The 26,263-nt window shown below is 34.0% G+C and overlaps 6 protein-coding genes and 1 non-coding gene across 12 annotated transcripts; 4 read left to right on the top strand and 3 right to left on the bottom strand.

The window, feature by feature from the left end:
- Positions 1-137: 137 nt before the first annotated feature.
- LOC110604087 (probable rhamnogalacturonate lyase B) lies at positions 138-3,753 on the bottom strand. Of its 5 annotated transcripts, none has more exons than XR_006349039.1 (13): positions 3,504-3,753; positions 3,354-3,404; positions 3,225-3,259; positions 2,932-3,052; positions 2,779-2,846; positions 2,445-2,613; positions 2,131-2,286; positions 1,908-2,014; positions 1,675-1,765; positions 1,477-1,579; positions 1,212-1,367; positions 650-1,035; positions 138-572 (listed from the first exon to the last, which is right to left on the bottom strand). XR_006349039.1 is itself a non-coding variant. In XM_021742168.2 (13 exons), the coding sequence occupies exons 7-12, from the start codon at positions 2,284-2,286 to the stop codon at positions 923-925; spliced, it is 726 nt and encodes a 241-aa protein (XP_021597860.1). In that variant the 5' UTR covers positions 2,445-2,613; positions 2,779-2,846; positions 2,932-3,052; positions 3,225-3,259; positions 3,354-3,404; positions 3,504-3,753; the 3' UTR covers positions 138-787; positions 917-922. The 5 variants fall into 5 exon arrangements, 4 of the variants coding, with proteins under 4 accessions (XP_021597860.1, XP_043808041.1, XP_021597858.1 ...); XM_021742168.2 differs by having other exon boundaries at positions 138-787; positions 917-1,035; XM_043952106.1 differs by having other exon boundaries at positions 138-1,035; positions 2,738-2,846.
- A 1-nt stretch (position 3,754) lies between these two features.
- Positions 3,755-3,827, bottom strand: TRNAF-GAA. The gene has a single exon. It is a non-coding gene; the product is annotated as a tRNA-Phe (tRNA).
- A 390-nt stretch (positions 3,828-4,217) lies between these two features.
- Positions 4,218-8,974, top strand: LOC110603385 (L-ascorbate oxidase homolog). 2 transcript variants are annotated; one of them, XR_006348932.1, is made up of 8 exons: positions 4,218-4,597; positions 4,714-4,823; positions 6,789-7,059; positions 7,181-7,283; positions 7,467-7,812; positions 7,901-8,266; positions 8,340-8,434; positions 8,524-8,741. XR_006348932.1 is itself a non-coding variant. In XM_021741098.2 (8 exons), exons 1-8 carry the CDS (start codon positions 4,460-4,462, stop codon positions 8,734-8,736), a joined length of 1,626 nt encoding a protein of 541 aa, XP_021596790.1. In that variant the 5' UTR covers positions 4,221-4,459; the 3' UTR covers positions 8,737-8,974. The 2 variants fall into 2 exon arrangements, 1 of the variants encoding a protein (XP_021596790.1); XM_021741098.2 differs by having other exon boundaries at positions 4,221-4,597; positions 8,356-8,434; positions 8,524-8,974.
- A 2,250-nt stretch (positions 8,975-11,224) lies between these two features.
- On the top strand, positions 11,225-13,368 carry LOC110603936. Its single transcript, XM_021741942.1, has 7 exons — positions 11,225-11,489; positions 11,593-11,669; positions 11,760-11,795; positions 12,463-12,693; positions 12,779-12,807; positions 12,961-13,111; positions 13,210-13,368. The coding sequence occupies exons 1-7, from the start codon at positions 11,225-11,227 to the stop codon at positions 13,366-13,368; spliced, it is 948 nt and encodes a 315-aa protein (XP_021597634.1).
- Positions 13,369-15,569: 2,201 nt separating this feature from the next.
- Positions 15,570-16,805, top strand: LOC110603935 (glycine-rich cell wall structural protein 1.0). The gene is made up of 2 exons (XM_043952045.1): positions 15,570-16,347; positions 16,402-16,805. The coding sequence occupies exons 1-2, from the start codon at positions 15,570-15,572 to the stop codon at positions 16,803-16,805; spliced, it is 1,182 nt and encodes a 393-aa protein (XP_043807980.1).
- Positions 16,806-17,789: 984 nt separating this feature from the next.
- On the top strand, positions 17,790-21,830 carry LOC110603934 (U3 small nucleolar RNA-associated protein 6 homolog). Its single transcript, XM_043952084.1, has 6 exons — positions 17,790-18,320; positions 18,727-19,386; positions 19,607-20,056; positions 20,564-20,736; positions 20,978-21,161; positions 21,501-21,830. The coding sequence occupies exons 1-6, from the start codon at positions 17,916-17,918 to the stop codon at positions 21,594-21,596; spliced, it is 1,968 nt and encodes a 655-aa protein (XP_043808019.1). The 5' UTR covers positions 17,790-17,915; the 3' UTR covers positions 21,597-21,830.
- Positions 21,831-23,792: 1,962 nt separating this feature from the next.
- LOC110604296 (probable F-box protein At4g22030) lies at positions 23,793-25,441 on the bottom strand. The gene has a single exon (XM_021742463.2). The coding sequence runs from the start codon at positions 25,144-25,146 to the stop codon at positions 23,884-23,886; it is 1,263 nt and encodes a 420-aa protein (XP_021598155.1). The 5' UTR covers positions 25,147-25,441; the 3' UTR covers positions 23,793-23,883.
- Between the last annotated feature and the right edge of the window lie 822 nt (positions 25,442-26,263).

Raw genomic sequence — 26,263 nt, 5'->3', positions numbered from 1 at the left:
TGTTTCCTCTTCTTTGGCTTTTCTTGCTTAAATAGTGCTCTGTTCGCTCGCAACTTGCATGAACAAATGGTTGCACAAACACAAGCACACAGTACGTCTCCTGCTAGAAAGATTTGTTTATCTGATGTACTTCGAAGTGGGAAAAAATTAATTGAATTATTTCACTGTTTTTTATGATTTGGTGCAGCCATGATCATACATTTTCTGTTAAGTTAACAATAACCTTCTGCAATTCTGTCATGGAAGAAGCAATTTCTTTTGATGTGTTGGTTATAATCCAATGTCAGATAAGTTTTTCATCCAGGTCAAATCCTTCTTCTGATCCGCAAGAGTTTCCGGAAGGTAATGGAGCTTCTAGCCTTATATAATCATAGAGAATTCCACAAAGTGCATCTCCACTCCTAGCCTGTGTAAGAAACATGGAGTTGTCTCCCTTTACCAACAAGGAAGAGGAAACACCAATGCTAAATAGCTGATACAAGCCATGAATTCCATGTCGACAAACTGCATTCTGTCCCCAAATTCATCACTTGGAAGACCATGTGCTCTAAATCCATACCATTCACATAGACCTGCAAAGCAATATAAATACTTGAAAATTTATGAATTAAGAAAGCAAGAGAGGCTTTGAACAATGCTGTAGGAATACTATGCATTTGCAATCTTCAAGATCAGAACGGGTTGCTGATGCAATGGCCAATCTCAACTTGTAAGTTCCACTGGTTACTGAATCAAGATAAAATTTAATCGTCCATGTTAATGGAAGATATTTGTTATCTGCCACCTTCTGTCAAGGTTTAAAAACATTAGAAAGTGCTCATTTAAAATTCAAAAAACCAGAATGAAAGATGACACATATTCATTGTAAGATTACAGGACAGAAAAAAAATCCCAGCTTGTGGGGCATTGATCAAACCTGTGTCTACGTGAGCAAAGAACCATTCCTTTTTTGGATTGTTGATTCCGATTGTGAACGTTTGATCTGATAGAGGATGCATATCCGGGTATCTGTCCCACAAGCCATATTGCCTGAACCTGTTTTATGGAATAAATGAATCAGACGAGCTTAAGATTGAAGGTCAACTCGACATCGTTGCACGAAGTTAAGACTTTGGTAGCAGACATTGATATAAGTTGAACCAATCATAGACCACAGACTTGCTTGATCTTCTCTGGCAACTTTATTATAATGAGTGAATTAAGTTGCTTACTTCTCTGGACTATTGACAAACAGTTTGTTGACAATGCGGGATTCACATCAGGAACATAGTAGCCAAGTGCTGTGCGATCAGGGAAGCCAATCTCCCATACAGTTGGACCATCTCTGCGGGGAACATATGTCAAATTCCCCAGTTGTGTTTCTGATCCTGAGTAATTTCAGTGTTCAGTATGTGAGAATGTTTCTTCACATGATTTTCTTTGTGCTCCAAGTTCTATTGTGAATGATATGAACAAGTGCATCGTCAAGGTAATCACCAATGAAACCTGGAACCCAGCCATGGAGACCATAGACACCAGGGATAACATTCTTGATGGTAAAGTATCCATTTGAATCTGTTTGCACCCATAATTGATAATCCTACAAATAAGACTCTAAATGTTCAGATTCAAGTCTAAATAAAGTTCCAGAAACCAATTATGTAGTAATGCAGGTTAGAAATTTTAATGTTTTACCTTGCTTTCTGTATGCCAGGCTCCTGCAGTTCTTGCTGCTAATAGACCAACATATGCACGTTTAGCAGGAATCAGAGACCCAGAAATAAACCTGAGGTTGAATTTTCATAAGGTCCACAAACAGCAATTTAACCAGCAGTTCAATGATTTGATTGAATTTGAGTATTAATGTCTTAAAACAAATTCTATTAGCACTATTACGAGTCTACAGCATTGGGAACTGAATTATTTACCTGTCTTGGACATATAATCTTCCAGTAGCAGAACCGAGTCCTTTAGCAGTAAGATAATAAGAGGAAGAGACAAATTCATAAGGCCATGCTGCCTCTTCAAGCAGCCTCTAACCATGAGTCAATAATGAAAATAAACTCCATAAGCAAGAGATGATTGTGAAGTCACAATAGCCTCATAATTCTTGATGCTGAATTCATGAGAAACAAATATGAAGTTTTGTACCTGCTTTTTAGCATCCTCCCACAAGTTGTATGCATTTGATACATTGTTAGTTGAATTAAGGTAGACAAAGAAAGGGCCAAATGTCTTCCTCCATTCTTCTCCCTCTTGAAAATGAGCTAATATTTCATCCCCAATGTAGTGAGTTCCATGAAACATCTGTTGCACCAAAGTTTTTTTCTTCATTAAGAATGTTGTAAGTACTTTTCTTGCTTACTTTCAATCAGCTGATGCTCTCCACAATATTATTTGATGAAGTTGTTCTAATGATATCCGAGATATATGTCTAATTGATGATTTCAGATGGAAGAACTTACAGCCAGACAATCTGGTCCTGTATGGGCTGTGAGGTTTTGCTTCGTAGGTCCTCCATTTCGAAACTCGTGACTCGGAAAGATTATCCAGAACCCAACAATGACCAGAACTTATCCATCCATGAATTCCTCCATCTTTATTATCCACTGAATACTGGTATTTATCATCAACCTGCAGTTAATCACGCATGAGAACTAAATTTTTGGCTATTTCATTGACAGTTGACAGTCAACATATATTAAGAATTGCACATGATGCTTCCCTCTCCTCTTGGATCAGGATTGATGGGATTTACCAACAGAACTGACTCAGGCACAATTAGCTGTTTGCCTCTACCTGGAAGTAGATCCTCTGGCATTGGCATTATCCTTTGCTTCTCATCAGAGATAGCCATGTAATGGAACCTAATCCAATCCATGTAAGAAAGTTAACCCAAAAGTTTTATAATCTTCTTGTTACTTAACAAATAGCTTGGAGGATATAATTTACTTTTCTCTTCTCAACTTAAAGACCATCCTTGTCTGAGCAAAGGTCAAAAGCAGGAGATCCAGCAGGATGCTCATATATTGCATAGCAGTAGAATCCTGAAACACCACTTCTCAAAATGTGCCTGAATATTCAGAAAACATATCAAACTTTAATTAACTTGAAGCTAAACATGAAATAAAAAGATCATATGAATTCATGAGTTCATGATCTTATGTCAAAAGTGAGTGGCAGCTTTGTGCCTCGAGTCGAATGATTATAACTACTCTTAAATGAAACCTCCAAACAGTCATTACTCATTTCGACGACCGAGTGCACAGCGCCCCTCAGTCTGCATCAGGAAGAGCAATAAGGGTTGAGTTTAAAACAAGTATGAATCTTTTCTTTTATGATCAAAATGCAAGTCCACAGTGATATGAGCATACATTTGATATCTCTCCTGGCCTCCTGGAAAGCTCCAATTAATGTCCCAATATCTGCAGAATGAATGTTATAATGTCAGTATATCATTTAAGTGCCTTAAAAATTCAATGGAAGTGGAGTGAGAAAGTGAGAAGACATATTTTGAAGATTACCCTCTACTAGATTGACTTGATTTGAGGTCTAAAAGATTGTCCAGTCCTCCATACTTGATCCCAGTTAAGTAGCCATGAGGCTTCAATATTGTGAGCCTCACCAAACCATTATCCAGTAAAACCTGAGCCGTATCAATATTGTATTATGCATATGGATCAAAGAGGAGAGAGAGAGAGAGAGAGAGAGAGAGAGAGAGGGGTTTGGAAAGAAGCTGAAGCTGGAGAATGTTAAAAAAATTGAAAATAGGAATTGCGGTGAGCGTGGATCGAACACGCGACCTTCAGATCTTCAGTCTGACGCTCTCCCAACTGAGCTATCCCCGCTAGATGCATCATGCTGTGAAAATAATAAATTTGACTGAGGGAGAAAATAATATACAATGCACGTTGCAGTCCTGCAGATGCACGTGAATAAATAATTGAATTATTGGGTAACTCCGTAAATAAGACTTCTCACTTCTCATTTTCACTTCCTAAATCTATCACATCACATCACATGCACTTGTTTGTTTTAGGGTAATTCATGATTTTGTTTTAAAAATATGTTAAATATTATTATTATTTTAATTTTTTGTATTTTTAAGTTAATTTTCAAGTATGTTTTTATTAATAAAATAATTGATTTATCAAGCATGAGGACTTGACTGGACCAGTAAAAGTCCCACTAGATTCTATACATGTGATCATATACCCAAGTGACAGCTACTCAGCCATCTTTCTCTGCTTAGTTACCTTACAAAACAGAGCTTTGCTCTGTAATTAACAAAAAATTAATTCACACACCAATGCACAGATTCCAGAGATAAATTACAGTTTATGGAAGAGCCACAACCAGAGATGGAGCCCCATTTCCTCTCTTTATAATGTACCCTTCGAGTCTTTGTTTTCTTGCAGATCCAAAACCTCTTTATTAACATTACAGAGATAAGAACACAGAAGGGTTGAGCCTGTCAAAAATGAGAACTTGCTGGCCTTTTTCTTTCCTTGTTCTGGTTTTCTTCCTTTATCATGGCGTTAATGGCGAGAACCCTTATAGGTTCTTCACATGGAAAGTCACTTATGGTGACATTTATCCTCTTGGAGTTAAGCAACAGGTACTATATTATGATATGTCTTCTTGGCTTTGGTCTGCTCTGTTCTTCGAAGCACTTTAATGTCCTTTCAGTTTAAGAAGTGATATTTTTCTTTCTTTTCTCTTTTGGCGTCGCAGGGAATTTTGATTAATGGGGAGTTTCCAGGGCCACAAATCGATGTTATTACAAACGATAACCTCATTATCAATGTTTTCAATTACCTGAGAGAGCCATTCCTCATCTCCTGGTAATATTAACTAATACCTTTCATGCATAGTTTGCTACCTCAGTTTGATTGCATAGACAATGAAAGCAAGAATTTTTACTGTCTTGGATGCGTCATTACTATTCCTCATTCTTGCTTTGCCTATTAGTTTCTTGAATTATTATGTGGTTCTTATTTTCTTTTCCTTTTCCCCCCTTCCAAACAAGCAATCTGTTATTCTTTGAATGGATCTTCTTGTTATGAAACAAAAAAAAAATTACTTGAAAAAGTTTTTGGGTGTGAATCCACTGTACCAGATCTGCAGCTAAAAGCTTTCCATTAGCAGAAATAGGACTATTATTTTCCTTGTTACTTTAAATACTAACAAATCGCTCTTGAACATTTGATCCATCAGTCACCATTAAGATGGTTCTGCATTTGGAGGTGTTACTTTTGTCAACTGCATTTTGAGAAGGAAAATTTATTATTTAGTCTCTTTAGTTGGTTCTTGATTTTGAAAAATACATTACAAGTCTATGAAATTTTAAAAATTCTATTAATTAGTTGTTCAATTCATTTCGGACTCATTATTTGATACCTTTAGTTTTGTAAAATGCCCTTTAAACTTTTTTACAATACTCAACAATTAAATTAACAAAAAAGAACTAATCAGTAAACTTTTACATTTTAATATATTTTTCAAAATTGAAGAGATTAATTAATGAATTTTCCTATGTCGCAAAGACCAAATAGTAATTTTCCATTTTAGTGTATCTTTTTTCCCTTACCCTTGCGGCCTTGATACTGGAAACTTTTGTGTTAATGGAAAGTTGGGGTTTAAGCAATAAATGAGTGAGTTTTTGTTAAGAATTGAATTCCAGTTGAACTCTTGGTAGGAGCAGAAAGGCATATAGGGATGCATACACTTCATTGTTTAATCCAGAGTGGTTGCTTTCCAAGAAACCATAGAAAATATGGGAATGCAGAAAAACATGGCCTTTTCAGACACTTTTGTTGGTCCTTTCATTTTTTAAACTGACATATTTCAGACAGTCACTTTAAGAATCTGACTTTATTAGAATGGTGTTTTCATGGTTAAATCTCAGTGATTAACTAATACTTGCCAAAAAAATTCATGGATTGGTCAACACTGTAATAACTAATGGGTTATTAAACTATTCAATAATGCAACTGGCAACATGTAATTGGTTTCTTACCCACATGCTATGTCTCTGGATCTTGACCCTTGAGATCTCCATTTTTTTATATATTAGGTATAATATAGTGTCTTTGGTGGTTCTCATGCTGTCTTGTTAGACTTAAAATGTTTGTCTCACTTATTATTTAATAAATGTCTGCTTATAGGTCCTTGAAGACATTGGAGATCTAAATTCTCACTCATCTAATAGACTAATATCAGATTATTCAAATGTAGTTGATCAACAAAATCTACTCAACGGGAAAGTTGCTTAGCACTTGCTCCATTTGATTTGCCTTTTATGTCTGTGCATGCTGGCATTTTGCTCCGTCTTATGGTATCAGGTCACGGATCCCGTTTTGGGATGATTGATAGAAAAAGACTGATAGAAAAAAATTCTAAAGAGAGTTCTTAACATCTCAAAAGAAAGTTTCAATTTCACAATTTTTAAAATAAATATACTTATTTTTATTGAATAAAATAATTTTTTTTTGATAACGTAATCGAAGTAGAAATCTAATATAGACAACCATTATATTTAGGATAAGATAATATAAAATATGATAAGATAAGATAATGATAAATTTTGAAAAGAAATTACTAGATAAGTAAAATCGGTTTGTTATGGATTTGGGCTATTTATTATCTATAACAGTCCCATTGGGTTTGAACTCGAGACTTCTTAATTTTGAATAATGGTTGAACTTAGTATCTATATTAAAGTAGATCAATTAAGTCAAGGACATTTGATGGGTAATACTAATTACAGTGTTTGAGAATGATATAAAATGTGTTAAAACTGATGACAGGAATGGCATACAACAGAGGAGAAACTCATGGCAGGATGGAGTCTATGGCACCAACTGTCCAATCCCACCAGAAAAAAATTTTACTTACATCCTCCAAGTCAAGGACCAGATTGGTAGCTTTTTTTACTTCCCATCGCTTGGAATGCACAAGGCTGCTGGAGGATTTGGTGGCATCAGAGTCTGGAGCCGCCCTCGGATTCCTGTACCTTTCCCTCCTCCTTCTGGAGATTTTACTGTACTAGCTGGAGACTGGTACAAGAGAAATCACTATGTAAGCACTTCCTTCTGATTTATCTCATTCATTTGCAGTTTAAATATCTCATTCTGTCATCTTTATTTTTCTATCTAGACTTTTTTAATATTTCTAATGTTAGCTTCTCTTGTTTTTGTAGCAATTGAGACGAATATTAGATGCTGGTCATGATCTGCCATTCCCTGATGGGCTTCTCATCAATGGTCGTGGATGGAACGGATATAGATTCACGGTTGATCCAGGTGTCTATATTTGTGGCTTTGTCCTTGTTACTGATTTGTGAATGTTGAATATTTACCACCTTTATGAAAAATTCATTCTTGATGATCAGAATTTACCTTCCAGCAACTTTCTGTCTGTTTCTAAGTATTTAATGCCTACCTGTTGAGCATTTATAGCTCATTATATTGAATGCTTGTTTGCAGGTAAGACTTACAGGTTCAGGATATCAAACGTGGGCCTTGCAACATCTATTAACTTCAGAATTCAAGGGCATAAGATGAAATTGGTGGAGGTTGAAGGATCCCATACCCTACAAAATACCTACACTGCCCTTGACATCCATCTTGGGCAGTCTTATTCTGTGTTGGTCACCGCTGATCAGCCAGCCCAAGATTACTACATTGTCGTTTCTACACGCTTCACTGCTCGTGTACTCACAACAACTGCTGTTCTTCATTATAGCAATTCATATAAAGGAGTTTCTGGTCGGATCCCAGGTGGTCCTACTACTCAGATTGATTGGTCCCTCAACCAGGCCCGATCTATACGGTACTTAGTCTGCTTGCTGCTTACTATAACTTGGTTTCTTGCTAAAGCTGATGAACTTGACCTTTTTGTAAATGTTGATTTAAACCAGTTGGAATCTGACTGCAAGTGGGCCGAGGCCGAATCCTCAAGGTTCTTACCATTATGGAATGATTAAGACAAGCCGCACAATCACTCTTGCAAACTCTGCTCCTATTATCAATCGCAAGCAGAGATTTGCTGTCAACAGTGTCTCATTTCTTCCTCCAGATACCCCATTAAAACTTGCAGACTACTTCAAGATTCCTGGAGTTTTCAACTTGGGAAGTATTCAAAGCTACCCTAACTGGGGAAATGCCTACCTCCAGACTTCAGTTATGTCTGCTAATTTCAGGGAGTTCATTGAGATTATTTTCCAAAACTGGGAGGACACTGTTCAGTCATGGCACATAGATGGCCACTCGTTCTTTGTTGTTGGGTAAGCTTATCAATCCTGATGAAATTGTAGGATAAGCTGCATGTCATTTTCTCCATTGTAAAGCTATTGACAGGTGATGATATGAGCAGAATGGATGGAGGACAATGGACGCCTTCAAGCAGAGCAGGATATAACTTGAGAGATGCAGTTGCACGTTGCACAACTCAGGTACGATGAATATGGCAAAGATTTGAGGAAGCACTGTGAAGTTTATTGAGACAGATTCATAGTTTGTTTAACTGTTTGATTGAAAATAGGTATATCCCAAGTCTTGGACTGCTGTTTACATGGCTTTGGACAACGTGGGAATGTGGAACATTCGGTCTGAGAACTGGGCAAGGCAATATCTTGGGCAACAGTTTTATCTCAGAGTTTACACAGCTTCAAATTCATGGAGAGATGAATTGCCAATCCCGAGGAATGCTCTTCTTTGCGGCAGGGCGACAGGTCGTCACACAAGGCCTCTTTGAATTTGGATTAGAATTTAGATCATAATTGTTGTCACCATTGGGTGACATGGTGCTTGAGTTGAAGTGTTAAAGCGGGAAATTGTTAATGCAGTAGCTCAACTTGAGCTCTGAGTCTGTATTCTTGATTTGCATGGCTTTGCTATCTTGTGTTTGCAAGTTTATTCTTATCAACTCAACCCATTGTGCAGAAGTTGTTTATTCTCTATGATAATCATGGTGGATAAATCCCCCTATTATCAATGGCTAATATGCAAGAGCTTTATTGCATGGAATAATTTTTCTGAATAATGGGAAAATCTTTGAACAATGAGCTGAGCTGGGCTGTGAATGTGAGAAGAAATCTGCAAGTGCTCCTCTTGCAAAAGTTAAATTATAATTATATTTATTAAAAAATTCATTTTCTAAACTTAATTTATGGCATTAAACTTTCTCATAATTTAATAAATAATATAAAATATTTAAAAAAAATTATTTTTATATAGATTATGAAAAATACCCTTAAACCTCAAAATTTTGTAATTTCGACTAAATAAAATTGGCTATTATTTATTTATTTTTTATAAAAGCAATTAAAGAACTATTGAAAATTCAATTAGGTATTATGTAATTAAGATGAAATAACCAACATATTACCCTCATATGCTCTATTTGAAACACATGATAAAATTAGTTAATAAAAAAATTAAGTTAAAAATTTTATTAACACTTTTATATATAAATTTTTAATATATTTTATTTTTTTAAATTAAAATTAAATAATAAAAATTAAAATATTTCAAATATTTTTCATAGAAAATATTTTTCTATACAAATTAATTTTACAAACAAACAAAAGCTAAATCTCAATAAATTTAACTTTATTTATCTATGAAAAATAACTTTTATTTTGAAAACGAATTTAAAATATTTTTTATAAAAAAATTTTTTAACAAAATAATTTTTTTATTATTTAATTTTAATTTAAAAAATAAAATATATTAATAAATTTATATATATAAAAATTTTCATAAGATTCTCATAGAAAATGATGGTCTCTTAAAAAAAATTATTTTTTTAAAATAATTTAATTTTTTTAATTGAAAAAAATTTTCTGTTAATTAAATTTTTTAAATATTTAAAATTTATAAAAAATGTTTTAATAAAAAATATTTAAATTAATTAAAAAATTTTTTTGGATAAATTAAATAAAAAAAACTTAATTTTAAAATAAAGTTCAACATCACTAACAAAAGTAAGAAATCAACCTTTACAAATTTGAAATTTTTAATTTTTGACTTACTCGCGGATTTGGAGTGGTGCCCCACACTTCTGGTATCAAAATTTTCAATAAATTATTTATAATTTAAAAGAATTATCTCATTTAGCTAACTACTCTAATTATCCTCAATTTCCTACCATGTATATATAAAAAAATTTTAATTTGATTAAAACAAATAATTATATATTAAAAATATAGATAAAAATATTAATAATGTACATACATATGTTATTAACAATTATAATATTTATTACATATTTAAATATATAAAATAAACTAAAATTTTAATAATGATAATAATAAAATAATGATTATATATATATGGGTTAATTATTAGAAATAGTGAGAAAAATATAGGAATGAGCAGTATCTAATTTAAAGTCAAAAAATTAATCCAACTGAATTAATTTAAAATTTTAATTTGATTTTTTATTTATTTTGGGTTGATTTAATTTTTAATTTGAATTGATGATTTTAGTACGGTTCGATTTTAATAAAAAAATTATAAAAATTTAAATCGAACCAATTGATTTTAATAAAAAAATTATAAAAAATAAAATCGAACCAATTAATGATAATAAATTATTTTTTATAATATAGAGATTAGATTATAGTAATTAAATTTTAAAATATTAAAAATAATATGTAAAATCAATTCATTTGAATTTAATTCTATTTCTCCTTAAAATTAATTCGATTCAATTTTTATAAATATTAAAATTTTAATTTTAAATTTATTCATTTTGATTTTATTTTAAGTTGAACCGACTAAAGACTAAAATTTCACTTTTAAATTTATTTTATTTTCAATTTTATTTTAAATCAAACCGATTAAATATTAATAAAATAAAAAAAATATTTATATGCACCTATAAATAATAACTTTTAAGCTATGAATTATATATAGAGATTTTTATATTTTAAAAAATAAAATACTTTCATCCATTCTATACGAAATCATAGTTAAAAAAAATATGCATATCACATGATATTTTTGTTGGCCTCACCTTTTGAACAAAACCTAAGTCTGAAATTCCGTGTCGGAATATTCATATTTCTAATCGAAACTCCAAGGGACTAAGCAGACCATAAATAGGGAGTTGAGAAAAAGCTGCACATACAGACAATTTCTTACAACGGAGTCTCTCTAGTATTTATTCTCTTTTGTTTCAGCAAAACACCAACCAACCTCCTCCTTCTTCTTCCACATTCTCTTTCTTTCAACTCTCCATGAACAGATTACCACTACATGCTGAAGCCTATCCTTCCTCTTTTCATGACAATTCTGATTCTGCTTTTAAATCACCTTGTGATGATGATGATGTGAGAGTTTCTAGGACGCCATCAGCTGATCATTCTCTTTCTCCAGGTGCTTTAAGCTTGAAATCCTCCATGGTTAGGCCCTACGTTCGATCAAAAATGCCTCGCCTTCGATGGACTCCTGAGCTTCACCACTGCTTTGTACGTGCAGTCCAAAGCCTTGGTGGAGAACATCGTAAGCTTTTTTTATATACAACAAGTTTTTCTTTCTAAGTGGTTATTTAAATTCTTAATCTTCTGCATTACAAAATAGCCACCTTGTGGGATTTGAATTACAGGTGCTACACCAAAGATGGTTTTGCAGATAATGAATGTGAAGGGCCTCACCATGTCTCACGTAAAGAGCCATCTTCAGGTTATGATCTTAGACCCAAAAAGGTTTTGCAGATAATGAATGAGAAAGGTTTAATTTTGTGACGTTTTGGTATATGCTGTATATGAACAGATGTATAGGGGCATGAAGCATGAGCAGACGATGCAAGGTATGCTATAATAAACCCTGATTAGAGTTTGAAGTCGAGACTTCTCAATTTTAAAGACGATTTCAGCACCATTAAGCTAAAATTATGATGTTGGAGCATTTGGTTTTATTTGAGCTTTTCTCTCTAGACTAATCCCATAAAAAAAAAATGAAATTTTTATATGAAAGTGTGAATATAAAATAAATTGAATAATTATGCAATTCCTGTGTTAGTTAGGAATGTAGATAATTTGTAAGCTGGCTAGTGAATAGAACTTACCATACATATAAAATAATATTTTGTGATACAAAATTAAACCAAAACCTTGAAATAAATTAGAAATTTTGAAATAAAAAAATCGATAGAATCATAAGATTTTTTTTTTTTTAAATTTCCCAAGTCACTTTCTTCTGTGCATATTTATACATACATGTCAGAAACTTATCATATAAAAGGAGAAACAAATCGAAGGCTGCAAGAACAGTACTATTACACGAGGGTTATTAAGGAAATGTTGTCTTTTGTGCTATGCATGTGGAATTTTCCTTGTGGACTTCATGTATGCGTATGTCAAGAAAGCATATTCGAGTAACTGATTTTGCAGGATGTAATCATATTCATTTAGTAGCCTTTTCTGATCCTCTTGAATGACCAACTTTATAGTATTTTGTATGAATTTTATATATTTCTTTGTGCATGGCAGCAAAGAAGAAACATGAGGCACCTGGGATCCGCTATTCAACCTATTTCTCACATCTGGATTCCATGTTTTTCAATCAGAATCATAATCAGTTGGGAGACAAGAGATTCAATAACAATTTACTACCCTATCAAGGCCAAGGAGCTCATAATAACCTCAGTTACAAGCTTTCACCAAGCAACACAACCCAAAGGTTTTTCCATTTCAGTGATATTTATGTAGTTTAACAGCAGTTTGTCAAATAGGGTTGGCTACAAAAAAGATTTACGTTTGATTTTGTTCATTTCTTTGTTTCATCCTTAGCTGGATGATGATGTTTTTGATAATGGATGGTTTTTAGTGACGAATTTTACGCATTTAGCAGTGAGTTTTATATCCATTAAAAGTTTAATTTTTTGTAGTAGTGGGAATATATAAGAATCAACCGAGAATGACATGCTGAGTACCAGGTTGCCATGATCATGTAACAGTGTATATTTCTGCAGGAAAGAAAATCAAGAGATGTGGATGGGAAAGAGGTTGCTGACGACTGACACATTTTCACATGAAGAAGAAACAAGCAAGAAATGGGAGAAGAAGCCTGAATATCCTTGTATCACCCTCAAGGATATTCTACTCAAAAGCTGCACTGCGCAAGTAATAAATTCTTATTCTTCTTTTACATAATTATAATTAGCTAGTGAATATGAAAAACAACTAATTACAAATACTTGTGTCTACATTTGATGTCTCAGAGGAATAATGAGCAAGATTTAACTCAGATTGCACAGAGAGTAGAAGGAGACAAAATGACTTTATTACTAAACTCCAAAGCTTCAGAGTCAGTGTTGAAGCTGAGGAAAGCTGAGAAATTATGCATGGATGATGTTTGTCTTGAGCTTAGTCTAGGTTAAGAAATTGATGCATGTTATGAAGGAGACAGTTCAGACTTTGTGAAAGTTTCTCAGCTTCATTTTCTATTTAGTTTTCCGTAGAAAAGACATCCCACCTGGAATGAAGCAAACCAAAAATACAGCCCTTGACTTCTGCTAGCTAGAGTGCTGCTTCTGCTACCAAATGGGACGTAAGGCATCTCTGCATTAGTAGTAATTATTCTTTACTACTCTTATTTGTATCATCCTTACTCGTTTGATTATTGATTATGGTGGAATTAATATAAAATTATTGATTATTATTAAGACACTCTCGAAAAAATAAAGAAAATAAAAAATAAAATAAGAGGGTAATCAAATTGAGGATAATCAAATGTATTCCAAAAACTTTCAACTTGCTCTCTCTATATAAATATAAATAAAATAAATCATGGGTGTACCAAATTAAATTAATTAATAAATGTAACATTCTATAAGTATATGATGGCCAGCAGGTAAACACTCTGAATCCCGACATGGATCTTTATATATATATATTCTGGCACTTGTCGTTCCATTATCTTCAAAACCATATCATTTAAAAAAAAAAAATTTCTAATTATATTATGTTTTGTTTTTTCTCTTTTGGGATCTTCCCTTAAGTGGACATGATATTTTGCAACTTCAATTTCTTAATCATTATAATGCATGTCTTTTTTATTTTTAGAGATAGCAAGAGGGATGAATTTATTTATTTTATTTATAAAAAAATATGAATTTTATTGATTTTTGATTGAATTGTGAGTGATGAAAATTTAAAAAATTTAAATGTTTGTTTAGTTAGGAACAAGACATATTGTAATTAAGCTGTAGAAGTGATGAGTACTGGACTCCACTTTGCAATTTCAAATACTATATATAAAGTCAGCATAGGATTCTGAAGAAACTGCTGAAGTGGGAGTGGTTAGCTTATTTCTTCCTTTTTCTTTTCTTTTTTTTTTTTTTAAAACAAAACAAAACAATATATACTCAAAATCTCTTCTTAACCGAAACAAATAGCCTTAACTGAAACAAATGGTGAAGATGTCAGAGGTGGGGATTTTGTTTGAAGCTGGACATTGTCACAAGAAAGAGAGAAATCTTCCTGAAGACTATGATTGGATTTTGGATGAATAGTGGTTCACATCTCCAAATTGTGGAGGAATATATAGTCCATCAATCCAACCATGTATTTGTTTAAGGCCAATCATTGTATGTTGGAGATGTTGCTGTCTAAGTTGCCTCTACTTCAACCATCCAATCAATTTCCACCTTGCCACTACACCAACTATATATATATATAAGCATACTTATTTGTCACACAACATTGGTCACATGGCATCCACATAGATATTTTCATATCCTACTTGGATATGAATAAGAAAATAAGAAATGCGAGATGGGATTTGAAGAATGACACTTGGGATAATATTGACATTAATCTAAAGACTATTATTAGTCTTTTAAGATATTCTTGAAGAAGATGCAATATTACCTACTACCCCACTATCCATCTCTCTTAGCTAATGATTTATATTCTAATTTCTAGCAAATTATTTGGATTTTCCTGGAAAAAAAAGGAAGACTTACACATGTCTCCCCTTGTTTGAATTTTATTATAATTTTTGTCGGCTATAGTTGACCATGTAAGATATATAATACCTAGATCGTAATGCGCCAGCTAATTCGCGTCCTTTTTGAGAAACAGAAGCCAAAAAGAAAAGTTTAATGGTGAAGATGAAAGCCATTTCTTTTATTAATTAAAATTCAATTTTATATAGAATTGTTATAAACTTTTTCATTTCAAATATATTAACCCTCTTTTCTGTGTATGATTTATTTTGTAAAAAAAATTTTAAATAAATTATTGTAAAATTATATATGATTATTTAAAAAAAATAAAAATTTCTAATTAAATAAGAAAAAATGATAATAAAATTGAATAAAAAATTGATTTTTTTGAAAATTTTTTATTTCAAATGAGGTGAAAGTAAATGTAACAAAATTATATATTCGGATGTAAACAAGAACAATAATTAACGTGATGAATATATTATTTTAAAAAGAAAAAAAAACAAAACGTGATGAAAATATATAATTGTACAAGGAAGCATGGATCGGCTACGTACTGCTATAAATAAGAAACCCTAGAGAAGGGGGACCAAGGAAGTGGGCTTGGGTTTGTGAGTCTTATTTCATATAGAATGTCTGCTGCTAAATTCTCGTACGTGATTTTTCTTGTTTTTAGCATTTTTAGTGCTTGGAATGGAGTTGGAAGTGGAAGGGACGTAGAAGATGAGAGCAGCTATGGAGGTCCAAATGGGGGGAACTCTGATCATGATTATATTGACGACTATTGCTATCGGAATTGGCGAAGCTGTGGAAGTTTTTTTGGAAAAGGTGGCGGAGGTTTTGGTAACCAACGTGAAAGAGGTGGTCTTGGCAGTGGTGGAGTCGGTGAAGGTATAGGACAAGCAGCTGGAGGAGTAGGAGGAGGTGGTGGAGGTGGTGGTGGTGGTGGAGAAGCAGGTGATGGGTATGGACATGGTGAAGGCTATGGAGCTGGAGCTGGAGCTGGTTTAGGAGGTAATGGAGGTGGTGGAGGTGGTGGAGAAGGGGGTGGTAGTGGAGATGGGATTGGTGGAGGGTCTGGTCATGGTAGTGGACATGGGGCTGGAGGAGGTATTGGAGGGGGAGATAATGCTGGTATTGGTGGTGGTGGAGGAGGAGGAGGTGGGGAAGGTGGCGGAGGTGGCAATGCAGGTTCTGGTGAAGGGTTTGGTCATGGGAGCGGCTTTGGTGTTGGAGCTGGCGTAGGTGGTGCTGGAGGAGGTGGGGGTGGTGGGGGCGGCAGTGGAGGAGGTAGTGGAAGTGCTTCCAATGGAGGGTATGGTCATGGTAGCGGTTTCGGCGCAGGTGGTGGTGTAGGTGGTAATAAAGGCGGAGGAGGTGGGGGAGGAGGCGGAGGCGGAGGCGGAGGTGGTTTTAGTAAAGGGTATGGTCATGGTAGTGGTTATGGAGCTGGTGGCGGTTTAGGTGGTAGTGGAGGAGGAGGGGGAGGGGGAGGGGGAGGGGGAGGTGGTGGTTATGGTGGAGCAGGGTATGGCAGAGGCTATGGTGGAGGTTTCGGGACAGGCAGTTTCGGTGGAGGAGGAGGAGGCGGAGGGGGTGGAGGTGGAGGTGGAGGTGGGGGTGGGGGTGGTGAAGGATATGGACATGGAGAAGGCGGAGGTGGAGGTGGAGGTGGGGTTGGTGAAGGATATGGACATGGAGAAGGCGGAGGTGGAGGTTTTGGGGCAGGCAGCGGCGAGAATGGTGAAGGTGCAGGTATAAGCGGTGGGAGAGGTCACAATGGAATTGGGATGGGATTTGGAATGGGGATTGGGTTTGGTTTTGGTTTAGGAAATGATGCTGCTACTGGGAATAGCGACCATCCTTAGAAACTTCAGCAAATCAAACCCACACATAATTCTTTTTCAGAGAAGATAAGCACTTTCTATTTGTTTTCCAAATAATATTGTTCCATTAATCCTCTTTATTTCCCTTTTTCTTTAATGCTACCAAATTTAAGAGGATCTTCTTCAATGCTAGCTTCTATGCAGTTGTTACCATAAGATTAATCTGCAATTCTGTATCCCCTCCCTATCTATAATTTCAATATAGAGTATACGAATAGAAAAGAAAAGCAAACTAATTACAAATAATATCAGATTAATAACCTAATATATTAATATTTATACCATTATAAACTAACTATGAAGATTTTTTAAACATTGAGAACCACTATTAAAAAAAAATGACAACTAACTTAGTTTATATGAAAACATGTGTAGAGGAAGCCACAATTCAATTCGGAATCAACACTGAATTGATTAATTTAAAAATAAAATTGAATCAATTTGAAACTGTATTTAAACTAGATTAACATTCACTAGTTTATTTGGATAAATAGTTTAATTTAATTTTCTTTCTTGAATTTTAATCAAAGCATTTTCTTAAAATCAGGTAAAGTCAAAATTAAAAATTAAAACCGAGATACCACTTAATCCGATTTTAATACATTAAATATGTAAAACAATAAAATTTTTAGTATTTAATTATTTTTAAAAATATTTAGTTATTAATTATTGAAAAATTATGCTGAAAATTCTACCATGCATGAATACATATCCAACCAATAAAAAAGAGAATTTTATATTAATATATAGATTTTATTATATTTTTAATTTTTTCCAATTTTTAATTATGTATCATAATTTTATTGAATCAATGGACGGCGGATGCGCGATAGAATTTCTCAACTTAGAAAGCGCCTCATATTCAACTAGGATAGTCTTTTGGGCTAAACGGGGGAGCCCGAGCATACGATAGAGTCAAAGTGGACCCCTTTTAAGCTTAAAAGGGCTTGATCCATTACTGTCCAACCCCTAATCGGATCCACTTTCTTCTATACTTCTCCAACTCGCTTTCTGCTAAAACCCTAGCCTATCAATTTCACTTCTCTAAAATCTCTCCTCGAGTTCACTGGCTCATTTCACTAATCTGCAACAATGGCGGACACCGTGCAATACCGGCTCGAGCGCATGGTCGACGAGCTCGATGACTTGGAGAAGCGAGGGCTATTCACGCGTCGCGAAATCGCTGAGATTGTGAAGCAGAGACGAAAATTCGAGTATAGACTGAAGAGACCGAGTCCACTCAAGCAGGACTACTTGGCGTACATAGATTACGAGATTCAGCTAGACGCTCTTCGTCGCCTTCGCAAGAAATCGGTGGCGCGTGATCTTAAAAAGAAGGGAAATAAAAAAATGAAGATGTCGGTTTCTGATTTTGCTGGCGTTTCGAGAATCGTCGAAATTTATAGGCTAGCTGTATTGAGATACAAGGGAGATATTGAGCTGTGGTTTCGGTATTTGGAGTTTTGTAGGGAGCGAAGGAATGGCAGAATGAAAAAGGTACTATGTTATTGTCCTCGGCATTGTTTAATGATGTTGTTTTCCTATGTAAAGTTCTGCTACAATCTAGGTTGACGCTTCCATTGATTATATTAAGGTCCTCAATTGAATATCCTGAATCTTTATTGAGTTGCCAGCTTGTAAATCAATCTTCTTATATGCACCGCCTTCTTAGCTTCTGAAAGCTAAATTTTGTATCAGAGATGCTGTGTACATGTAATTTATTTGACGCTTGTGTTACTTCTATTGTCCAACTATCTGGCTATTTATGAATAATGACTTGATCTGGTTCTTCTTCTTGTTGTTTTTCCCTCCCCTCACGTTACAAGGTGTTCTAATTGTTATAGGAGGGATTTTATCATTTTCATTTAGATCGTAACCTTTTTATTTTCCCTGCATATTTTAGGTCCTGGCTCAATTAATTAGGTTCCATCCAAAGGTCCCAGGAGTTTGGATTTATGGTGCAGCATGGGAATTTGACCATAACTTAAATGTTGCAGCTGCTCGTGCTCTGATGCAGAGTGGTTTGAGAGTGTGCCCAACTTCAGAAGATCTTTGGGTAGAGTATCTTCGGATGGAACTCACATACCTTAACAAGTTAAAGGCCCGAAAGGTTGCCCTTGGAGAGGACAAGGGGACTCTCGTCCGTGATCCTAGAGATGCTGATGAGCAACAATGGAGAGAAGAAAATGAGGGTGTTTTTATGTCACTGGATGAAGAAAAAGGAAATAGTAATGGATCAAATGTTAATATTGATGAGTCAGAGAGGAAAGTGGATTTGTTTAGAGAACAAGGTTTGAACATTCTTTGGACTATCTATAGTGGGGCAATTGAAGCTCTTCCTCATAGTTTGGGCCTGAGGAAGCGGTTATTTGAGATATTGGAAGCAACAGAGTTGGCAGATTCCGAAGACATGCACAAGGAGATCCTTAGTGATATGAGGAAAGACTTCTCGGAAGATCCAGAATACTGGGATTGGCTTGCTAGACTTGAAATGACTAATTCTGGCAATATACAACAGAAGATTGAAGGTATCATGTCAACACAACTACAAAAAGCAATTCAGGTATACAATTCCACAAAACCACGTGAATTATGGAAACTTAAGATTACTGTTTAGTGCTTTTTTCTTTACTTAGTTTTTGAATTCTTGGTTTCTGACAAGCGTCTTGCAGAAGTCTTTCTCTCTCTTGCTGTGAAATGAAAATGTAGATGTGTTCATGACCTGAATGCTTTTGTTGCTAATTATGAGCTAATGATCATCCTTGATTCTCTGCTATGTGTAGATTTATGAGGAAGCTTTGCTGTTCGTGCCTTCATCTCTTATGTTTAACCTATATGTAAAGTTCTTTATGGATGTTGTTGCTCCTAGAAGAGAAGAAGACCAACTCTTGGGATTATCCAAGCATACTGAAGATTACATCTCTCATATCTTGAGTATATATGAGAAAGCTGAGACATTGGGATGCATTACTGAGGAACTTGCTTGTGAATATGTCTCATTTTACTTGCAAGTAGGGAGACTAGATGAAGGAAAGAAGCTAGCAGAAAAACTATGCAGGGGAAAACTTTCCAATTCAGTAAAATTATGGGTATTAAGGGCCTCTTTAGAAATTAGATGTTTTACAAATAATACAGCTGGACCAAGTAACGCTGATCTACAATCCATCTTTGAACTTCTGAGAGGCGTGTTGAAAAGAGTATCAATAACAGAAGCTGAGGACTTATGGATAACGGTGTGTTTCTGTTCGCCCTGTAATTTTACCATTTGCGCTGTCAAAGTTTTAGATTGTTCAACTAATTAACCTGCTTTCATTTTTACCAGCCCTTACATGCATATCAGAGATATCTGTTAAGACATGCATCATTTTCTGTATTTTGTATTTGCTTAGTGAAAATACAGGATCAAAGTGGCTTGTAAACCTTCAAATAAATTCCCAAGGTTATGTTGGAGGAAATTGAAGTCCGTATTTAAATTTTTAGGATTTTTTATTTATTTTCCTCCAGTTATCATGTTACCCCTTATCTTCATCCTGTGCCTGGTGGATACAAAATGTGCTGTAGATCCCGAGTCGATATGATTATGAATATGATTGAGTAGTTATTCCTTTTGTGGAAACCATGTATGGCTTAATCTACATTACCTCCTCATTGCACAAGATTATTTTCAATGTCATAGAAGTCCAGAAATAAGTGACAGTTTGAAGGTTCATGCCAAGCTTTAACATGATCTCATACCACAGGCATTCAAGGTTTTTGCTGTAGAAAAACATTATTTTGACAAGCTGGTGGAGATGTCGTTCACTTCAGTAGTTAAGTATGGCGGCAGTGATGATGGATTCTCCCTACCATGTGCTGTTGTAAATTGTATTCTTCAGAAGGATGGTATTCAGCAAGCCAGAGAGACATATAAGCGGTATGTTAGTAAATTATTAAAGAAAATTCTTTGTTCAAGCTTGCTCAAGGTCCTTGTCAACTGCATAATGATATGTGATACACTTTAAGTAGCATTTCAATTTCCTTGTGGAAATTTATCTAAGGTTGTGTTTGGTGCAGTATGTAATGAACGACCCCTCCCCCCCCCCCCCCACAAAAAAAAAAAAAAAAAAAAAAAAAACTAACTGGAAGCATGTTAACCATCTCTGTTTCAAGTGCAGGTTTCTTGCCTTGCCACGTCCAGGCCTTGCTTTATACAAAAATTGCATCAAGTTGGAAGAGAACCTTGCATCTATTGGTGATAAAGTTTGTCTTGAAAATGCCCGAAAAATATATGAATCTGCGCTTGCAACTCATGACCAAAATGTCACATTATGGCGAGATTACTATGCCATGGAGGTCAAGGTAATTTCTGCGCTTACTTGCTGCTTCAGGCGTACATATGTATTTCTTTTCGCTGTTCATGCCACCCTTCCTTCTAAACAAAAGGCACTCATATATTATGGCACCTAATTGACTGACCATTTATGGGACTCTCTGAAGGGAATTCATTCTATTCTAAATTTTGCCTTAGAAAGTGAGAGCAGCTTGGGGGATTGGGATTTTTTTTTCCCTCTAGCCACATGATGACCTGAAGTTTATTAGATATGATAAATATCAACTTTTGATGCATTATTTTCGAGACTACATACGTCATTCAATTGAGTGAATATACTCACAAATCTCAACATGCTACTTTTGCAGCTGGGAACATCAGAAACTGCAAATGCCGTCTATTGGCGCGCACAGAAGACACTTGAAAACTTTGCTGCATTTGCTGCATCTCCAATTTTGTCATAATACACTAACTGCGTTCAATTTTGGCCTCGATACAATTATCTTGATTTTTTTTTTTTGTAATTTTATTAGAAACACAGGAGAGATGGCAATGATAGTTTGTTTCTAATTCCGCAAATTCCTTTCTGCTTTTTCTGATTTGGGTGGATGTCAAAAAGTCTTGTGAGGCAACTGATTCTCAAATGCGAGGTGGACTGACGGTTATTCTAAAATTGAAGTGGCCTCATTTTTAAATGATCTTTATTGCGCAGTTGGAAAGCTACATCACCTGCATTGTTGATCTTTAAAGCCCCAATATCACCTGCGATGATCTTTAGGTAAATTAGTACATAAATTCCTGATTACTACGTTTGGGATCACAAATTTTGTAAGAATTTAAGTCAATTGAATTTTTTTTTTAATTCTTGTTTAGAATAAAAGAATTTAAAATTTTTTTTACATAAATTTTTTTTATTATATTTAAAAATAAATAAAGATGAAATTATGAGTAATTTTATAAGAATTTATTATTATTTTTTTTTTTATAAAATTATTCATATCAAATAAGGGGATGCTATTTATGATCTTTAAAGCTAAAATGTTCATCAGTAGCTTGACATCTGCCTGCATGGTTTACCTAAAATAAATCAGTAGTAAGTCATGTATCTACCTAATAGAAACAGCCTTAGGGGTATTTCTACATTACATAGCAGTGACTGCTTGAAAAGGTGTAGCAAACACAAACAATTAAAATGGACTCCAATGGCTTTGAAGGTTATAGCACACACACTCAAAATAAAATATATCTCTATAGTCGGACCAAAGAAGCAGAGAGCCGTATCCAGACAGTGCTTTTCACCATACCCTTGCCTATATCACTTGTTCGTGGCTGAAGAGCAATCTGAATTTGAAAATGAGCAAAAGAGGACTAGTGGGATTAGCTTTAATTTGAGAATTAAAAATCAAGCTGTTTAAAAGTATCATATTTTGCATTCAGAAGAGAGTAAATGAGCAATATAGGAAGAGTATTGGGAAAACAAAGAAATGATAAAAAGAAGAGAGAAATGTACCTCGTTATTTTCTCTCCAAGATTATTGATGGTTCGGTTATTGTATTTGTTGCTGGGTTTTTGAGGTGCAAATAGGCTGGTCCAACTCTGATTTCTTCTTGTTCTTAGTCCTCTGTGTTGAATGAATCCATTCGGTTTTATTTTTCTGTTTTACGCTTATTCTATTAATTTAATATCTTTTAGAATTAATTTTCAGTTTTAGTTTAACATAGTAATGTGGTGATTGAATAATAATAATGAAAAAAAAATTTACCATTTCGCTTTCTATTTTAATGAAATTAATTTTAAGTCTTTTTATAATGAAAAATACATTGTTTAAAAAACTAATTTAATATATATTTTTTAAATACATAATTGAAATGATATAAAATCTTAATATTTAGAAGTACATTATTTAAAATTAATTTAATATTTTTTAAAATAAATAATTGAACTGATATAAATCTCAATATTTATTTTTCTGAAGTCTTAATATTTATGAATTTGCCACTCTATATCAATTAAAAATAAGTAAATAACCACTTCATTGTATAATTTTTCGTCTTGCTGAATTTAGTTTTGGATAATTGCCCAATGAAACGCATAGTGAGGACATTCAGGTTGATGGGCCTTATACAAAAAACCCAAGAATTGGACCAATTCCATCCATCTCCGAGTTTGAACTTTGAACTGTTCTCATCAAAGAAAAGTCAAATATCTTCAAATAAGAGAAAGGCAGCCAACCAATCCAGACTAGTATCTTATATTTCTTGTGAAAAAAATTTGAAATCACAAGCTGCAACTTCATCCAAACTTCCTCAATTCTCTAACTGCACCCCCAGCCATAACCTTAATATCATATTAAGGTTAATCTGCTTAACAAAAGAAGATGCCTTTCATTAACGATTAGAGTTTGACATTGTTAAAATTATAATTAGACTAATTATGGCTAGTTACCATGACATCTAATATTCAAATTATATAAAAACTGCTATAATTATATAACCTTAAAAGTATTTTTAAAAATATATATATATTATTCATTTGCAATTTGAAAAATCCTACAAGTTATATATGTAATGGGTGATTGTATATATGTATATGCTTTTTTCTCGGAAAGAAGTAGAATTAGAAAATTTGTATGCTGATTTCAATTACATTTTATCTCCACATGATAAACAAAAAGAATTTGTCTAGAAAAAAGAATGAACCAATCAGGATTAGTATTTTTGTACAAAAAAAAAAAAAGAGCAATTCTAATACTCAGAAAAGCTTGCTAGCAAATTCATCTATGGTGGTTCCTTCTATACTAGAATAAGAGGATTTTTGGGCTAGATCTCTAAGCTCTGACGTGCTCCTTCCAAGTTGTAAAGCCACCTTCATTTCAAATATTTCTCCATCTTCTCTTCTATCAAAATCTGCTTCTTCTAGTGTGGACTCAATTGATTCGTCCAAAAGTGAGAAGAATCCAGCGCAGTTTCTGTATATTTCAACCACCATACCCACTTGAACAGCATGCTCAAACGTATTAACTGTGGTAGCTAATGCACCTGCAGCCACTGCAACTATCGCTGCCCAAGGACTGTTACCCACAAATGCAGACCCAGCAGCTGCAATGCCTGTGAGCAATGGACCTGAGATGGCTAAAACCTTGTTTATCTTCAATACCAAGTTTCCTAACCTCATATAATCTTCTGTATCTTTTCCTTTTATCACTTCAATAACTTCCCTCATCTCCACTTCAAGCCCCTCACTCCATCCATTATTTCCAGATCTTTTGCTATTTCTTTGGAAGTTTTTAGTGTTGGGCCACCAAACGGCTGGCTCAAATTTTGCAGGAAACTTCTCAATCATTTTCCCAAGCAAAGGAAGTGGATAAGCTTTGTCAAGAGCCAATACTTTGTCCATTGCATCCTTCACGTCCAATTCAGTAGGATCATAAAGAGCAAGTGTAGTTTGTATTTGGCTTTGAAGCTGCCTAAACAATTTCGTAGCATTACGTTGCTCTTCTGCTAGCTGTGAGGGCTGGATTTTGTTCATTATACACAACATCCCTGTAGCTGCAATAAACAAGAGTGTTGACCCTACGTTTAATGCTAAAAGAGGAGATCCTTCCCCACCAGCTGCTGCAACACCAGCCATAGTTGTAGCTGTGAGAGTGATCATGTTAATGGAGTTTAATAGAAGTTTGTTCCAATTGTCACGTTGCTCTCCCACATTCTTGTGCATCTCCACTCTATCAGCTACAGCCTCAAGGATTGCGTAAAGCTTGGTTGTTGCTTTAGATGTTGAGGAACTGACAAAAGTTTCCTTATCTATTCTGGGAAGAGTTACACTTTTTTCTACCGGGATCGTGTTTGTGAACCCATTTCTCAAAATCAGTTCCTCAACCAAGTTATTTGATGGTGTTTTTGGATCTGGGAAACGGATTCTTGGAAGCTTGGGGACAGAAATTGCAGCATTTATTTTTTTTGATGAACATACTCTTGAGGAGGAGATGAGACCTGAAGCTTGCAGGGAAGCCATATGATGAATAATATAGGGCTTTCTTTAATTTTCTGCTTGGTTTGTTTCTTGTGGGTGAAGAAGATGATGAATTGAATGAAAATGGGGAGACGCCATAGAAGCTATTTATATTAGGGGATAGTAAGGAACATAACTGAGGAGAAGCAGTCATGGGCGTTGAAAATATGAACTGCCCGATTGCGTTGACTGGACTCGTTCCTTATTCATAATTTTCAAGTTCAAAATTCTGTCCAAGAGAGATCGGGCAATTGGGTTTGACCCGGTTATTTTTAAAATAATGTTCTGTTTGTTTGCAAGAAAATAGGTTTAATTTTAAAAATATTTTAAAAAATATCATGAAATTATTTTTTAATAAAATAATTTATTTTTATTATTTGATTTAAATTTAAACAATAAAATACATTAATAAATTAATATTTAAACGTCTTAATAAAATTTAAAAATTGTTTTTTAAAAAATAATTTAATTTTTTTTATTAAAAAATATTTTATATTAACTAATTTTTTTAGTATCTAAATATCAGAAAATATGAAAATAATTTTGTAAAAATAAATAGAGTTTTAATAATAAAATAACTTATTTCAAATGAACAAATTCAAACTTGAAAATTTTTTTCTAATTCTCAGAGAATGAGGGGGCAAAGAAATTGATTGAAAGATTTCTTATTATTCTTATTATAATATTGTGTTTGGATCAGAATATATTTAGTAAAAAGAAAATACATATATATATATTTTTATTTGTATGAGATTATTTTAACGGGATAGACGATAAAATTGATATTTTTCATTGCTAATAAACTCCCATTTCCCTCTCTAATTATATGTTATATAATTTGAGTTTGAGTTATCATATCTTCAAAAAAAATATTAATTATAAAAATATATAATTCAGTATATATATATATTAAAACTCAGCTCTCCACTCCAATTGAACAGTCTGTGAACAGGAAGAATTAAAAGTAGTGTTTGCTCTCTGTTACCTTTGCTGTAAGTTTCTTTTATCTTTATTCCTTCATTGTTTTGCTTTTTGATGTTGTTCCAAAGAGTTGCTCTTTATTGCATCGTACCTTTACAAAATGATGTCATTCTACCTCTACGAGTCTACCTCTTTTCAC

The sequence above is a fragment of the Manihot esculenta genome, chromosome 16 (genome assembly GCF_001659605.2).
Source record: "Manihot esculenta cultivar AM560-2 chromosome 16, M.esculenta_v8, whole genome shotgun sequence".
NCBI lineage: Eukaryota > Viridiplantae > Streptophyta > Magnoliopsida > Malpighiales > Euphorbiaceae > Manihot > Manihot esculenta.
This window is presented reverse-complemented; position numbering and strand designations above follow the sequence as displayed.

Bases quoted from the DNA above. Each gene is read 5' to 3' on its own strand.
- LOC110603385 (XM_021741098.2), top strand. From the start codon at position 4,460: ATGAGAACTTGCTGGCCTTTTTCTTTCCTTGTTCTGGTTTTCTTCCTT. The intron at 7,060-7,180 runs GTAAGCACTTCC...TTGTTTTTGTAG, and splicing joins GGTACAAGAGAAATCACTAT to CAATTGAGACGAATATTAGA. The intron at 7,284-7,466 runs GTGTCTATATTT...GCTTGTTTGCAG, and splicing joins TAGATTCACGGTTGATCCAG to GTAAGACTTACAGGTTCAGG.
- LOC110604087 (XM_043952106.1), bottom strand. From the start codon at position 2,286: ATGTTTCATGGAACTCACTACATTGGGGATGAAATATTAGCTCATTTT. The intron at 2,015-2,130 runs GTACAAAACTTC...ACTCATGGTTAG, and splicing joins GGGAGGATGCTAAAAAGCAG to AGGCTGCTTGAAGAGGCAGC. The intron at 1,368-1,476 runs GTGATTACCTTG...GAAATTACTCAG, and splicing joins CTGGGTTCCAGGTTTCATTG to GATCAGAAACACAACTGGGG.
- LOC110603934 (XM_043952084.1), top strand. From the start codon at position 17,916: ATGGCGGACACCGTGCAATACCGGCTCGAGCGCATGGTCGACGAGCTC. The intron at 19,387-19,606 runs GTATACAATTCC...TGCTATGTGTAG, and splicing joins AACTACAAAAAGCAATTCAG to ATTTATGAGGAAGCTTTGCT. The intron at 21,162-21,500 runs GTAATTTCTGCG...CTACTTTTGCAG, and splicing joins ACTATGCCATGGAGGTCAAG to CTGGGAACATCAGAAACTGC.
- LOC110604296 (XM_021742463.2), bottom strand. From the start codon at position 25,146: ATGGCTTCCCTGCAAGCTTCAGGTCTCATCTCCTCCTCAAGAGTATGT.
- LOC110603935 (XM_043952045.1), top strand. From the start codon at position 15,570: ATGTCTGCTGCTAAATTCTCGTACGTGATTTTTCTTGTTTTTAGCATT. The intron at 16,348-16,401 runs GTTTTAGTAAAG...GTGGCGGTTTAG, and splicing joins CGGAGGCGGAGGCGGAGGTG to GTGGTAGTGGAGGAGGAGGG.
- LOC110603936 (XM_021741942.1), top strand. From the start codon at position 11,225: ATGAACAGATTACCACTACATGCTGAAGCCTATCCTTCCTCTTTTCAT. The intron at 11,796-12,462 runs GGTATGCTATAA...ATTTTATATATT, and splicing joins AGCATGAGCAGACGATGCAA to TCTTTGTGCATGGCAGCAAA. The intron at 12,808-12,960 runs GTTTTTAGTGAC...ATATTTCTGCAG, and splicing joins GATGTTTTTGATAATGGATG to GAAAGAAAATCAAGAGATGT.